This window comes from Rutidosis leptorrhynchoides, chromosome 10 (genome assembly GCF_046630445.1).
Source record: "Rutidosis leptorrhynchoides isolate AG116_Rl617_1_P2 chromosome 10, CSIRO_AGI_Rlap_v1, whole genome shotgun sequence".
Taxonomy (NCBI): domain Eukaryota; kingdom Viridiplantae; phylum Streptophyta; class Magnoliopsida; order Asterales; family Asteraceae; genus Rutidosis; species Rutidosis leptorrhynchoides.
Window position 1 is genome coordinate 329,761,832 of NC_092342.1, and position 14,045 is coordinate 329,775,876.

Consider the following 14,045-nt stretch of genomic DNA (forward strand, 5'->3'; position numbering starts at 1 on the left):
GGGAGGACTTAATATTGCTCCGCATTTTACAAATTAGGTCAAAAAATTTCGTGCCTTTTTTTCGGCAAATTCATTCTTTAAAAAGGTTTAGGGTTTTAGCAAATTTTGATTCAACGATTCGGCCATTCTGTAGCCAAGGTAGTCTGCTCAATCTATACGTTCTTCATTATTTGTTACTATCTTCTATGTATTGTTGATTTTCTGACACAATATTAAACCTTAATGCTGATAAATTAGGTTTCACAAGAGTTTGTTTCAATAGAATGATTGTTCTATTTTAGTACTGTTTATTTAATTTATGTAGCGACTTTGTATATGTATTGTGTGTATGTATATATAATAATGGCAGTCTGACATATTTTTTTTTACGATTTTATCAATCAACCTTATACAACCTGAAATTGCAGAAAAAAAGGAACAATATGGTTTAGTTAGTGTTCGATTGAAATGAAGATAAAAGATCTGATAAAATTAAAATGATGTTATATATCATATGCTGTTATCTGTATGTGGTAAATACTGGAAGTTTATAATGCCAGAAATCAAATGAACATAGCACAATAAGTAGGAGTATATACATTAAAATACAGTCACTTGTTGATATACCATTTGCTGTCTATATTATAGTTGGATAACCTAGATTTATATCTCAATATAGCTACTACATATGTTGTTTTGAAGAGATATATATCCTGCATTTTCAGAGTTGTATGATTTGTGTGGTAGTTTCTGCTAGTTTATTTCAGTTTGTGTATGTATTCTGTTTGACATAGTCTTTTATAAGCTCTATCAGTCAACTTATATAATTCAGGTTTGTACCTGGAATTATTGCAGATCAAGAGATGGAGAATTCTACTACAAATGGTGAAAAAAGAAAGGTGCCAGAAGAAAGTTCGGAGGCGGTGGATGCTGAAACTAATAAGAATCAAGAATCGGATACAAAGAAGCAACGAACTGTGGCACGAACTTGTGTACACGAGGTTGCAGTTCCAAGTGGATATGTTGCCAGTAAAGATGAAGCTATCCATGGGACATTGTCGGATCCTGTTTTTAATGGGACAATGGCTAAAACCTACCCGTTCGTTCTCGACCCATTTCAGCGAATATCGGTGTCGTGTTTGGAGAGGAAAGAATCGGTTTTAGTATCAGCACATACATCAGCTGGGAAAACTGCTGTTGCAGAGTATGCAATTGCTATGGCTTTTAGAGACAAGCAAAGGGTCATTTATACATCTCCATTGAAAGCATTGAGTAATCAGAAATATAGAGAACTGAGTCAGGAGTTTTCTGATGTCGGGTTGATGACAGGTGATGTCACACTCTCTCCAAATGCTAGTTGTTTGGTTATGACAACCGAGATTCTTAGGGGCATGCTTTACAGAGGATCTGAAGTCTTAAAAGAAGTTGCATGGGTTATATTTGATGAGATTCACTATATGAAGGATCGTGAACGAGGGGTAGTTTGGGAAGAAAGTATTATATTTTTACCTCCAGCTATTAAGATGGTTTTTCTTTCCGCAACCATGTCGAATGCTACTGAGTTTGCTGAATGGATTTGTAACATACATAAACAGCCTTGTCATGTGGTCTACACTGATTTTAGGCCCACACCTTTGCAACATTATGTATTTCCCATAGGTGGGTCCGGATTGTATCTTGTTGTGGACGAGAATGAGCAGTTTAGAGAAGATAATTTCTTGAAATTGCAAGACACTTTCACTAAGCAGAATTTAGCCACAACTAGTAAACCAAGTGGGAGAATCGCTAAAGGTGGTAATGCTTCTGGTGGATCTGATATATACAAAATTGTCAAGGTGAATCGTTCTATCTTATTTTTATATACTTGGTAGATTTTCTGTCGGCTGTTATTTGTTTTGGCAAGATAGGCAGGTTGGGTATTGGGTTTAGGTTGAAATGGCTCATTTTCAGTACTGGCAATAAAAGAATGGGTTGGGTTGAGTTGCATTGACTTTGTGGCAACTTTCAACAAAAGTAAAAATTACTGATGTGTTAACTAATAATTTTTATCATTAAAGATTATTGTTACAATGATAAGTTAAACCTATGACTAGTGCGGTGTAGTAGGGTGACTTTTAGAAACTTCTAACCCATTTTCTTTTTGGCTTTTTGACCTATTTGAGATTATGCAGAACCCAATTTGGCTTTTTAACCTATTTGATATTACCACCTCTAATGGAAATGATAGATATTGATCTTATGACTCTCTGTGGATTCTCTACTATGTTCTTTTTCCTTTTTTTTTTTTTTTTTTTTTTTTTTTTGGCTATAAGCAGTTTCTTAGCTGTCAAAGAATGTTTTTGTATATTTCAGATGATCATGGAAAGAAAATTTCAACCAGTTATAATCTTCAGTTTTAGCAGAAGAGAGTGTGAACAGCATGCTACGTTAATGACCAAACTTGATTTTAATACACCTGAAGAGAAAGAAATGGTCGAAAATGTCTTTAAAAATGCCATATTATGCCTGAGTGAAGAAGATAGAAATCTGCCAGCAATTGAATTGATGTTGCCTTTACTACAACGAGGCATTGCTGTTCATCATTCCGGCCTTCTCCCAATTATTAAGGAACTTGTTGAACTTTTATTCCAAGAAGGCCTTGTAAAAGCACTTTTTGCCACAGAAACGGTAAGATTTCACATTCTTGGTTGTCTTTAGCAATAGTTTTGTGTCTGATTAGTATGGTTTGATTGGCGTAAATGTGTTACAGTTTGCTATGGGGTTGAACATGCCTGCAAAAACTGTTGTTTTTACTAGTGTTAGGAAATGGGATGGAGACAGTCATCGGTATGTAGGATCCGGTGAGTATATTCAGGTGAGTATCATTTATTATTATAAATTATAATTGATTAATATGTGCAATTTTCTTGCAGTTAGTTTCTTATTGCATATTTGTGTCTTTTTTCTTACTTATAGATGAGTGGAAGAGCTGGACGTCGTGGTAAAGATGAACGTGGTATTTGTATTATAATGATTGATGAACAGGTATCAACTAAAACATGCTAATTGATACTTCATAAATAATAATTATTAATAAAAAATTTATAATTCAGATGGAGATGAATACTCTCAAGGACATGGTCTTAGGGAAACCAGCTCCATTGGTCAGTACTTTTAGGCTAAGCTATTACTCAATATTGAACCTAATGAGACGGGCCGAGGGTCAATTTACAGCCGAGCATGTTATCAAGAATTCTTTTCACCAGTTTCAGTATGAAAAGGTTTCTTCTGGCCTCACTGCTATCTGACTTGGTTTCTTTTTTTTTCTTTCTTTTTTTTCTTTTTTTGTTGTTGTTGTTGTTGCTGCTGCTGGTTTTTTTTTTTTTTTTTTTTTTTTTTTTTTTTTTTTTTTTTTTTTTTCATATTCCAGGTTTTAACAGTCTTTTTATCTCAATTTTCAGACTTTACCTGATATAGGTAAAAAGGTTGCCAACCTAGAAGAGGAAGTAGCTAAGCTTGATGCCTCTGGAGAGGTAAGGGTTAAATTTGATTGAAAATGGTTTTCTCTTTTCATTGTGTAATGAGTGTGCCGTTTCTATATTGTGTTTTAGGCCGATGTTGCTGAATTTCATAAGCTTAAGCTTGAAATTTCTGAACTTGAGAAGAAGATGATGGCAGAAATAACAAGGCCCGAGAGAGCATTATATTTTCTTTTACCTGGTAGACTGGTACGTGGTGAGATTGATGTTTTGGTTTGCATTTTTATTATGATGTTCATTAAATTCCATGTCGTGGTAGATCTTTTTTTGTTTCTACAAGCAATTTGTATGGTTTGAAATGTGGGGTGTTGAGCCTGTTAAGACCAACTCTTTGCACTCATAACGGGTGATATTTGTATCCATATCTTGGTTATGCATTTAGTGTTTACTCAACACAGGTGAAGGTTAGAGAAGCTGGAACTGATTGGGGATGGGGAGTGGTTGTGAATGTGGTGAAAAAACCGGCCCCACCGCTCGGCTCGTTACCCCCTACATCACGTGGTAGTAGCTATATAGTTGACACTTTACTTCATTGTTCTATTGGTTCAAGTGACAGTGGTTCTCGCCCTAGGCCATGCCCGCCACGTTCTGGTCAGAAAGGTGAAATGCATGTGGTGAGTTTTGACTTTTTATTGATCTTTTTTTAAGGTTGACCTTTTGACTTTAATCTGCAAGAGATAAATATGTGATGTATGTTAAATCCTTTTACAGGTTCCTGTTCAATTGCCTTTGATATCAGCTTTGAGCAAGCTCAGAATATCAATTCCTTCTGATCTTCGTCCAATGGAAGCACGACAAAGTGTACTACTCGCAGTACAAGAGCTCGAAAAACGTTTCCCTCAAGGTCTTCCAAAACTAAATCCCGTCAAGGTATACATGAGCTTCTTTATATGAAAGTTTTAGTCTGTTTTTTGTATGTGTGTTGTGGAAATTTTGTTTTTTTTACAGGGTATTTTGTTTAAAATTATAATAATTTGTTTTTGGCAGGATATGGGAATAGAAGAACCTGAGTTTGTTGAATTGGTAGATCAGATTGAGAAACTTGAACAACAACTGTTTTCACACCCATTAAACAAGGTTTTAACAATAGCTTATCTCTCTTTTTTTTTTTTTTTTTTTTTCTCTCTCTCTTTTTTCTTTATATATATTATATATGCATTGCTTTGACCTAAATAGTAAACTGTATTCACTTTCTGCTCTCAAACTTATTTTTTAATTCAGTCTCAAGATGAAAATCAGATTCAATGCTTCAAGAGGAAAGCAGAAGTGAATCATGAAATTCAACAGTTGAAAACAAAGATGCGTGAATCACAGGTAAGTCATATTTCTTTACTGCTCTACGTTTTTACAGTTGTAGTATATTTGAGTATTAAAATAATTTCATGCAGCTTCAAAAATTTCGTGATGAGCTTAAAAACCGGTCACGGGTGTTAAAGAAACTCGGACATATCGATTCTGAAGGAATAGTGCAAGTGAAGGGCCGTGCAGCATGCTTGATTGACACTGGAGACGAACTATTAGTCACTGAATTAATGTTCAATGGTAAAATTACATATTATTGTTTGATATTCAATGTTTAGAAGATTCTGATAATGCTTTTTTATTCTTATTGATTAGGTACATTCAATGATCTCGATCATCATCAAATTGCAGCACTTGCAAGTTGCTTTATTCCAGGAGATAAATCAAGTGAGCAGATACAATTAAGACAGGAACTTAATAAACCGTTGCAACAGCTTCAAGACAGTGCACGTAGAATAGCAGAGGTGAAATTACGTTACTGCCCTCGACATAAAGGAGTTGTTGATAAAAGATTAAAGCATTAATATTAATATTTAATAATAATATGTTATATGTGCAGATACAACATGAATGCAAGTTGGAAGTTAATGTTGATGAGTATGTGGAGGCTGTAGTCAGACCGTTCTTGATGGATGTCATATACTGTTGGTCAAAAGTAAGACACTTCCTTCCAACTCTGCTAATGAATAAGTGTTTTTGTGATGTCATATCTGATGTCATAAATGGTACTTTATATTTTTTCAGGGAGCATCTTTTTCTGAAGTTATACAAATGACGGATATCTTTGAAGGGAGTATTATTAGACTTGCTAGAAGGCTTGATGAGTTTCTAAATCAGGCAAGTTGATTTGTGCTTATAATAACTATTTGATTTGGTTGATACATATATACTAATACATACTACATAATATTATATATATTTTTAATAAAAACTAAATTGTGCTAACCGAACCAACCTAATTTGACCCTGTGTTACAGTTGCGTGCTGCTGCTCATGCCGTTGGAGAAGCTGGTTTAGAAGAGAAGTTTGGTGCAGCTAGTGATAGCCTGCGCCGAGGCATTATGTTTGCAAATTCTCTTTATCTGTGAGTCGGCTTTTGTACGTTTATCTCAGTTTCGCTAAAACATGATATATCACCTCATAAGGTTAGGGGTGGTGTAGGATGGATTATATTCATTGATACCAAAGGGTTCATCTTTACGACACTAGTGTATCACGTTTCTATTTCGTCAGCCCTCTTGGGTGATGTTGTAATGGTGTATACCGGTAGTTGTTTTATTTGGGCAAAACTATATGGATAGAATATTGTCATTTATTTTGAGTCAATGCAGACTAATTACATTTTAATGTCCGAGTTCATATATTATGTTGGTCCTATTTTGTTGTACATATGATCAGACCAGCCCCTTGCAAGCGCCTTTACTTTCACATCAGACATCATATCTACTACATCTGATGCTACCACCAACGTAGCTTTGCTTCAACGGTACCAGGCCTGAGCCTCCGGGAGGTCTCAGGTTCGAATCCCACACAGGGGGTTTACTTCTGGATTCCGCCCGCTCTTCGGAAGGGTTTATGGGCCAGGGGTTCCTCCTGGAAATGCGTGAGTCGAGTCTAACCACTAACAAGCCGTTCTAAAAAAAAAAAAAAAAAAAAAAAAAACTCTACATCTGATGCTACCAAGAATCTGTCCAACTTTGACATTTTAGTCCTGGGTGTATTCATCCACGTATACTTTCTCCCACCGATAGGAAGATCAATTAACCCACAATCGCCAATAAAATTATTAAAGGTGGATCCTTCAGCGCTAGAAAAATCAGACCCACGTTGTTCATTTGCATTACTAGTTGTACGTCAAAATAAAGTAAGTTTTATAGCAACTTTTTTTCACTACTCACTAGTAACCATTCATAATTTTGAAGAGCTATGTTTTAAAAGACAGTTTATGTTTCACTGATTGTGAAAAGAAAAGTTAAAGGTTTTCTAACTAAACGGTACAAGAAGTCTCATCAACCTTGAGTTATTAACTCGAGTCCCATTTTGAATAAAAATGGGTGTATGTATTTGATGTTCTAAAAAAACTATTATTACGTACAACAAGTTAGGGGGAAAACTGGGCACTTTTATTTTAACAAAAAAGGGTAAAAAAAACCTTGAATTGTACAAAACCAATAAATAAGACTGTATGTTACAGGCGTGAAAAAGGGGGTTCAAATCCTCCTTTGTGTTTTTAACGCCTATCAAATCTGTTGTGGGGCTTGAAATCCAATGCCATGATGGCGTTAGTTGCATTTGTAACACAACATTGAAGGCGTTTGATATTAATTTTAATTATCCAATAAAAATGTAACATATACATATATCTATTACGGAGTATTAATTTATTTATTTACACTCAATTTTCAATCATAATTTAACACTATCACTCAAAATTATTTCTACAAGAATTTAACACTAAAATTTGACACACGCCTCATAACAGACCCTTCAAATTTAATACTAGTTAGATTTTTCTTCATCTTCTAAAAAGTATAAAATCTCACTCCACGTCAGTGTTAAAAATTGTCTATGTAAACATATTAGTCAAATTAAGATGATCTAAAAAATCTAATTGGGGGTAAATTTGCACGTTTGTGTTACTAAACTCATAATTTACATATTTCTCAAAATACAACTTTTCAATACATAAAATATACTCGTAATAATTTTAATGCATGATTGGGTATATATGTAATTTATAAGTGTATGTGGGGTAAATATGAAATTGACTCTCTAGTGCTAACTACAAGGGTTCAAAATTATTGCAGCGAACACATCGATCAAGTTTAACGAATCAAGCAAACAGTCTCACTCACTGCGTTAGGGTTTATCAATTTATTTTTTAAAAAATGGCAGATGAAGCAAACAAAACTGTAATCTTTATTCTTCTATCTACATCTTTTATATAAGTGATTTATTATATTATCTGTATGTCTGCATACTTTTATATTTTGCGTTTACTAATCGTTGATTTTAATTTCGTGTTATTAGGCGTTTGTTGAGATTCAAGGTCGCATGTTTGAAACAACTGCTAAATTGAAACAGGTTGATTTTTAAGTTAATTTTGTACTTACATATATGATTTATCATTTATGTATGCTTTTTCAGAACTATTTGTTATGGTTTCTTAATGGAGATCAGAAATTTGGATAATATTTCTAATTATGTAATATTGGAGCAAGTTAGATCACATCTCAAAATTATTATTATTATAATTTCAATTCATTTCACATTTAATAGTCAGATAGCTTGATGATAAATGGTTATTTGTATCCACTGTAAAGAATTTTTAATTTCATATATTAGGTTTACCGCCCATGCCCTCGGATTGGCCTTGGGGGCGGGTTATGCAACTGCGGGAGATGAACGCTTGGGTGGTTTAGTCCCCTGGGTGATCCCGAACTGCTATTATAAAAAAAATAGTTGTGAAGTTGAGAAAAGAATGTATTATCTAACATGATCACAGTAAAACATGCGATAATGATTGTAATGTTCTAGTTTTTGAAGATAGAGATATGTTTTTGTATAGATGCAAATGAAATTGGTGACTAGATCATTGAATGATGATGATTTCGACGTTGGTGGCTATCAACGCATATCATAAATCATGTTTAAGATTTTGGCATCATTAAAATAATTAGATAGCATATTTGTATGTGCTCTGGCTCTGTTTTCTTTTCTATATCTTTTAGTACTCTTTCTACAATCTGGTTGATATAAATGATAAATCGTTGAAGACATTTTTTTAATAAACGTAATAATAATTGTTTGTCTTTTAGGTTCAAAACCAGATGCGAAACAAAGAAAGTGAAAAGAAGCGTGCTTATCTAACTTTGGAGGAACTGCAACAGCTATCTGATGACACAAACACTTACAAATCTATAGGTAATAAGTTTTAACCACACAAAGCTTATTCGTCATCAGTTGATGTAATTGTTGATTGTCTCCTACTTCTCAAATTTTGTATTAATTGATTTCATACTATTTTTTGTTTTGTAGGGAGAACGTGAGTACTGGATAACCTTTACACATCTATCACGATGCTGTTCTTCATATGAAAACAACCGAGTATTATGATGTTGTTCAAACTGCACCAACTTACTTAAGATCCCAATTTCCCAATCACAAATTTTCATCCTTCTGCAGTTTTCAATGTTTAAGCACTTAACTACATTTTAAATGTGCATATCAATATTTATTATTTAACAACTAGTCCATGAAATGATGTTATATAGTGAGCTATTGAGAAACCATTTACAAAAGCGTTTGAATCCACCCTAAGTATCTATTTATAGTAATATTGAGAGTAACACGTGCTTTGAATTGGTAAACTACTTTTGTAGTTTTAAAGTTTGTTGCAAAAGAAATTTCATTGATGTCTCATTGGGTTTTTTTCTGTCTATTAGTCCTCTCAGTACTTTCTTGTTATTAATTAAAAGATTTTTTGTATATGACCAGGTTCATCTTAGAGCCAAAATCGCTCTTAATGAATGAACAAGAAAAGAAGCTTAAGGATAGTGAAACTGCAATTGCCTCTTTGCAGGTTTGATCCTTTATTAGGTCCTTGACAAATATATTATGATTATGAATGATGATATAAAAAGTTGATCAAACTAGTATCATAAGATTTAGACGAGCATAATAACACCCATCTTCAAGAGATAGGGTAATTAGATCTGATGCTCACTAATTCTCTTTTCTATGGTGATTATAAGTAACCTAATTATCAAAATCTTTTAAGCAAGGTTGCAATACTCACTACACGAGGGAGTACTCGGTTGGAACTATTTAGGGAGCACTCTGCAACTTGAGGAGTACTCGGATGTTGATCAAGTTTGACTTTGATCGATTTCTAGATTTATGAGTAATCCCGAGTTTTGACCGATTTTCCAAGTAATCCCGAGTTGTGGCCTGCTTTGACTGATTTTAGGTTAACCGTTGACCCATCTTGATCAGACCTCTACCAAACATTACCTGTATCAACTTGTTATCCAATCCACCCGAGCTGTCTATTTTGCCACCTATAAGTCCTTATGTAGTATGTACCCGTTATCTTAACAGACCTCAAAAATGTAGTATTCACCCGAGCTACATTGAAATTTAACAGACCTCAAAAGAGTACCTAGAGAAACAGTTGGCCGAAGTGGAAGCTAACTTTCGGGAACTTCTGCAACAAGATCCAGGTCTTGCTCGTCAAATAATGTCCATGGCTGACGTGTAACCATATGTTCTTCAAGTACTTTCAGAAAAATACACAATTTGCTCTGACAACCACGATACAATCTGAAATATGAGCTTGAATCATTATGTAGTATGTACCCGTTATCTTACATTTGCTTGTGATTGTGCTAGAACCAAACATTTGAGCTGTAACCGTCTTTGTAATCTGAAAGTTTGCTGTTAAGTTTCGTACTTTTATATACAATGCAAAACAATTCTCATCAGTCAAAATTTCAATTTTGCGTGTATCAGTTTTGTATTTGTTAGATTTTCGGTCTGTTTGCACCTGTTGTACTGAAATATGAATGTGTTTTAATATAGGTTCGTTTATAGCTGTAACTAGTCCGGGTCCGGCCCGCGCGATGCGGCGGGGGCTTCCGGCCTGCAGATTCATATTAAACATAGCTTTATGTATTTACACAAGGGAAAACGGCCCATGTGTGTTAACCGCCGTTTTAGGTGTTGTCGTCTTTAGTGTTTTTTAAAAACTGTCGGGTTCGAACGTAGTTAGTTTCGTTTTGTTGATAAAAGTATTTCGAGTCTAACGGTGATGGCGAAAATATTTAACTCGCGACGAGCAGGAAGATACGGGCTGTCGTTGTGTTTAGTGTTTTTTAAAAAGTGTCCGTTTCGAATGCACTTTTTTCGTTTTGTTCATAAAATTATTTCGAGTATGACGCTGCTGGAGAAAAAATTTAACTCGCTGCGAGCGGAAGATACGGGCTGTCGTGTTTAGCGTTTTTCAAAAAGTGTCTGTTTTGAACGTACCTAGTTTCGTTTTGTTCATAAAATTATTTCGAGTTTAACGGTGTGGTCGGTGAAATTTAACTCGGGGCGAGAAGGAAGATACGGGCTGTCGAAGTCGAAGTGGTTGAGTGGAGTTTTTATTTTAGTCGAGAAAATTTCTATTTTAACCCCTGAAGTTTGGGGTAGTTTTTGTAAGTTGGTTATAGTTGAGGGGGTATTTTGGAGTTTTTGTGTGGGATTTTTGGTCATTGTCGTTTTGACCGGATTTTGAAGGGGGATGGGTGTCAAACGACACACTTCCCCACCCTTTTTAGTATATAAGGGTTAAGGGTTAATGAGCTTCTACTTTACGTTTATAGGAACAAATTGGCGAAACCGATGATTTTCTCATCATTTAACGACCAAAAACCATAAGATTTGAATGCTTTGAAATCAATCTTTTTTTTGAAGTACAAAGTACTCTAATAGTATATCCTTTATATGGCAGCTTTATACCAAGTTTTGTTTTATGATGTTAGAAAAACATGGATTTAGTATAGTTAACAGGACTAACTTTTTTTTTTTTTTTTTGATAACCGAGGGAATGTTAACAAGAGTGACTAAATTAATTCTATAATAATGAATATATACCATACATCACCATCACTAGACTAGAAACAAATACATAATCAGCCAGTCTAGATATAATAGAAAACAAATCATGGTTATTTCACAATGTATTATGCTTCAAGACATTTTATGTGATGCATCAAATTTTATGGTCAACATTTTCATTTAAAGATACACTATTTTGTCCTCTATCTCCCATCTAAGTTCAAATCAAGCATATTTTTACCTTTTGGGATCTTCACCATGATCGTTCTCATGCACACACTCTCTCTTTTATATATTGCTATTGGTTTTCATTCTATGTCATAACAAATAAAAATTGCAACTTTTTGTGTAAAAGTGTAAAACTTGCATAATGGATATCTTTTATGCATCTCTTGTATCCATTTTTGTTCTTCTTGTTTCTTTTACACTTCATTTTTTGATTTACAAATCCAAATCAACACAAGATGTGAAAGTACTTCCACCCGGTAGAACCGGCTGGCCCATAATCGGAGAAAGTATCGAGTTTCTTGCCACCGGATGGAAAGGTCATCCCGAAAAGTTCATATTCGACCGCATGTCAAAGTTTTCACCTATCGTATTTAGAACGTCTCTCATGCTAGAAGACGCTGCCGTCTTTTGTGGTGCTCAAGGTAACAAGTTCTTATTCTCAAACGAAAACAAACTTGTACAAGGATGGTGGCCTTCATCGGTCGACAAAATCTTCCCTTCATCCGATAAAACCTCAAAAATAGAAGCCATTAAAATGAGAAAAATGCTTCCAAATTTCTTTAAGCCCGAAGCTTTGCATCGTTATGTCCCTATTATGGACGTCGTGACACAACAACATTTTGCTAATGGTTGGAATGGGAAAGATGAAATTGTGACATATGAACTTACCAAAAACTTCACTTTTTGGCTTGCTTGCAAGATCTTTATTAGTATTGATGAACCTGAAAGAGTGAAATACTTATCTGGCCCGTTTGAAAGCATCGCTACGGGCCTTCTTTCGATCCCAATTGATCTTCTTGGGACGCCTTTTCGGAGAGGGATTAATGCTGCCAACTTTATTAGAAAAGAACTCGTAGCTATTGTAAAACAACGGAAAATTGATTTGGATGAAGGAAAAGCAACACCAACACAAGACATATTGTCACACATGCTTTTATTTAGTGATGAAGACGGCAAGTTTATGGCCGAATATGATATCGCGGATAAGATCTTAGGGTTGTTGATAGGTGGTCATGATACAGCAAGCTCGGCTTGCGCTTTTATCGTTAAGTATCTTGCTGAATTGCCTGAGATTTATGAAGGTGTTTACAAAGGTAAATGATTTTAACTGAACATAAATATTTAAGGAATTTGCTAACGACACTTCAGGACTGACGTTAACATGCATAAAACACTTGTACACTCAGTTAATCGTCACCATTCACCATAAAGTTAATAACCAACTGCTATATACAAGTGTTTTAAGCGTGCTTTAAGGGGTGTCGGTTTACAAAATTCAAAAATTAATAAATGCGACTCAAATTAATATATAGCAATATTAATCTATGATATTTGCTAATAATATATAAACACATGTAAATGAATGCAGAACAAATGGAAGTTTTAAAATCTAAAGCATCAGGAGAACTATTGAATTGGGAGGATCTATCAAAGATGAAATATTCATGGAATGTTGCTTGTGAAGTTCTTAGATTAGCACCACCACTTCAAGGTGCTTTTAGAGAAGCTACAACTGATTTTATGTACAATGGTTATTCTATCCCCAAGGGCTGGAAGGTAATTTACTCAAATGGTTAAAAAAACCAACATTTAATTTGTGTAGTTATAACCTGCTATCCAACTATGTTTCTAGGCACGAGCTCCCACATTCTCCCATGTCCTTTTGTATTTTCCGTTGAGAGCGTTTCCTGTGGAAAACGACCTCGTTTTCATATGAGTATTCGTTTTTTCGCCGGAAAAAAAAAAACCCAACTATGTTCCTAATAAACTTTCAAATACTTTGTGTAGTTATATTGGAGTGCAAACTCAACCCATAAGAACCCCGAGTTCTTCCCCGAACCTCAGAAATTTGACCCATCAAGATTTGAGGGTCGTGGACCGGCACCATACACGTTTGTGCCATTTGGAGGAGGACCACGAATGTGTCCCGGAAAAGAATACGCTCGACTAGAAATACTAGTATTTATGCATCATCTCATGACAAAATTTAAATGGGAAAAAATGATTCTCGATGAACAGATTGTTGTTAACCCGATGCCCAGCCCAGCCAAGGGTCTTCCTATTCGGCTTTACCCACATAAAGCTTGAAAATGGTTTCTTCTCTGAAAAGTGATAAGGTTTCCCAGATCTGGTTACTCCGTAGGGCGAATATTTTTACTCTGGTTTCCTTTGTGTATGGAATAAAGGTTTGTATTTGATATGAAGAGGAATATTCATTTAAGTCCATAAATTAAGTTGAGATTCAAGGGACCAATGAGAGCGCGACATGTGTCGCGAAAATCACATGTGATTGAAAAAAAATTCAAAAAAAAATGTTTTCGAAATTTTTCTTAAAATTTTTTTTTTTAAAATTTTTTTTTTACAATCACACGTGATTTACCTGCACAATCACATGTGATTAAATTGTACAATCACATG

The 14,045-nt window shown here is 34.7% G+C and overlaps 3 protein-coding genes across 3 annotated transcripts; all 3 read left to right on the top strand.

The window, feature by feature from the left end:
• On the top strand, positions 1-6,176 carry LOC139871664 (DExH-box ATP-dependent RNA helicase DExH10). Its single transcript, XM_071859384.1, has 17 exons — positions 1-138; positions 835-1,814; positions 2,332-2,646; positions 2,729-2,833; positions 2,935-3,003; positions 3,072-3,239; positions 3,420-3,491; positions 3,570-3,686; positions 3,896-4,111; positions 4,209-4,367; positions 4,485-4,574; positions 4,719-4,811; positions 4,886-5,039; positions 5,115-5,263; positions 5,359-5,454; positions 5,544-5,636; positions 5,777-6,176. Exons 2-17 carry the CDS (start codon positions 843-845, stop codon positions 5,885-5,887), a joined length of 2,979 nt encoding a protein of 992 aa, XP_071715485.1. The 5' UTR covers positions 1-138; positions 835-842; the 3' UTR covers positions 5,888-6,176.
• Positions 6,177-7,584: 1,408 nt separating this feature from the next.
• Positions 7,585-10,296, top strand: LOC139873119 (prefoldin subunit 1). Its single transcript, XM_071861051.1, has 5 exons — positions 7,585-7,711; positions 7,830-7,883; positions 8,618-8,730; positions 9,297-9,381; positions 9,946-10,296. The coding sequence occupies exons 1-5, from the start codon at positions 7,688-7,690 to the stop codon at positions 10,057-10,059; spliced, it is 390 nt and encodes a 129-aa protein (XP_071717152.1). The 5' UTR covers positions 7,585-7,687; the 3' UTR covers positions 10,060-10,296.
• A 1,473-nt stretch (positions 10,297-11,769) lies between these two features.
• Positions 11,770-13,715, top strand: LOC139873269 (beta-amyrin 28-monooxygenase-like). The gene is made up of 3 exons (XM_071861202.1): positions 11,770-12,721; positions 12,997-13,184; positions 13,416-13,715. The coding sequence occupies exons 1-3, from the start codon at positions 11,770-11,772 to the stop codon at positions 13,713-13,715; spliced, it is 1,440 nt and encodes a 479-aa protein (XP_071717303.1).
• The last annotated feature ends 330 nt before the right edge of the window (positions 13,716-14,045 follow it).

What these genes read in the sequence shown, in the direction of transcription:
- LOC139873269 (XM_071861202.1), top strand. Translation starts at nt 11,770, where the DNA reads ATGGATATCTTTTATGCATCTCTTGTATCCATTTTTGTTCTTCTTGTT. An exon ending in TTATGAAGGTGTTTACAAAG is followed by an intron (nt 12,722 to 12,996) that starts GTAAATGATTTT and finishes AAATGAATGCAG; the next exon opens with AACAAATGGAAGTTTTAAAA. An exon ending in CTATCCCCAAGGGCTGGAAG is followed by an intron (nt 13,185 to 13,415) that starts GTAATTTACTCA and finishes TACTTTGTGTAG; the next exon opens with TTATATTGGAGTGCAAACTC.
- LOC139873119 (XM_071861051.1), top strand. Translation starts at nt 7,688, where the DNA reads ATGGCAGATGAAGCAAACAAAACT. An exon ending in CAACTGCTAAATTGAAACAG is followed by an intron (nt 7,884 to 8,617) that starts GTTGATTTTTAA and finishes TTTGTCTTTTAG; the next exon opens with GTTCAAAACCAGATGCGAAA. An exon ending in TACAAATCTATAGGTAATAA is followed by an intron (nt 8,731 to 9,296) that starts GTTTTAACCACA and finishes GTATATGACCAG; the next exon opens with GTTCATCTTAGAGCCAAAAT.
- LOC139871664 (XM_071859384.1), top strand. Translation starts at nt 843, where the DNA reads ATGGAGAATTCTACTACAAATGGTGAAAAAAGAAAGGTGCCAGAAGAA. An exon ending in TTATAATGATTGATGAACAG is followed by an intron (nt 3,004 to 3,071) that starts GTATCAACTAAA and finishes TTTATAATTCAG; the next exon opens with ATGGAGATGAATACTCTCAA. An exon ending in GTGCACGTAGAATAGCAGAG is followed by an intron (nt 5,264 to 5,358) that starts GTGAAATTACGT and finishes TTATATGTGCAG; the next exon opens with ATACAACATGAATGCAAGTT.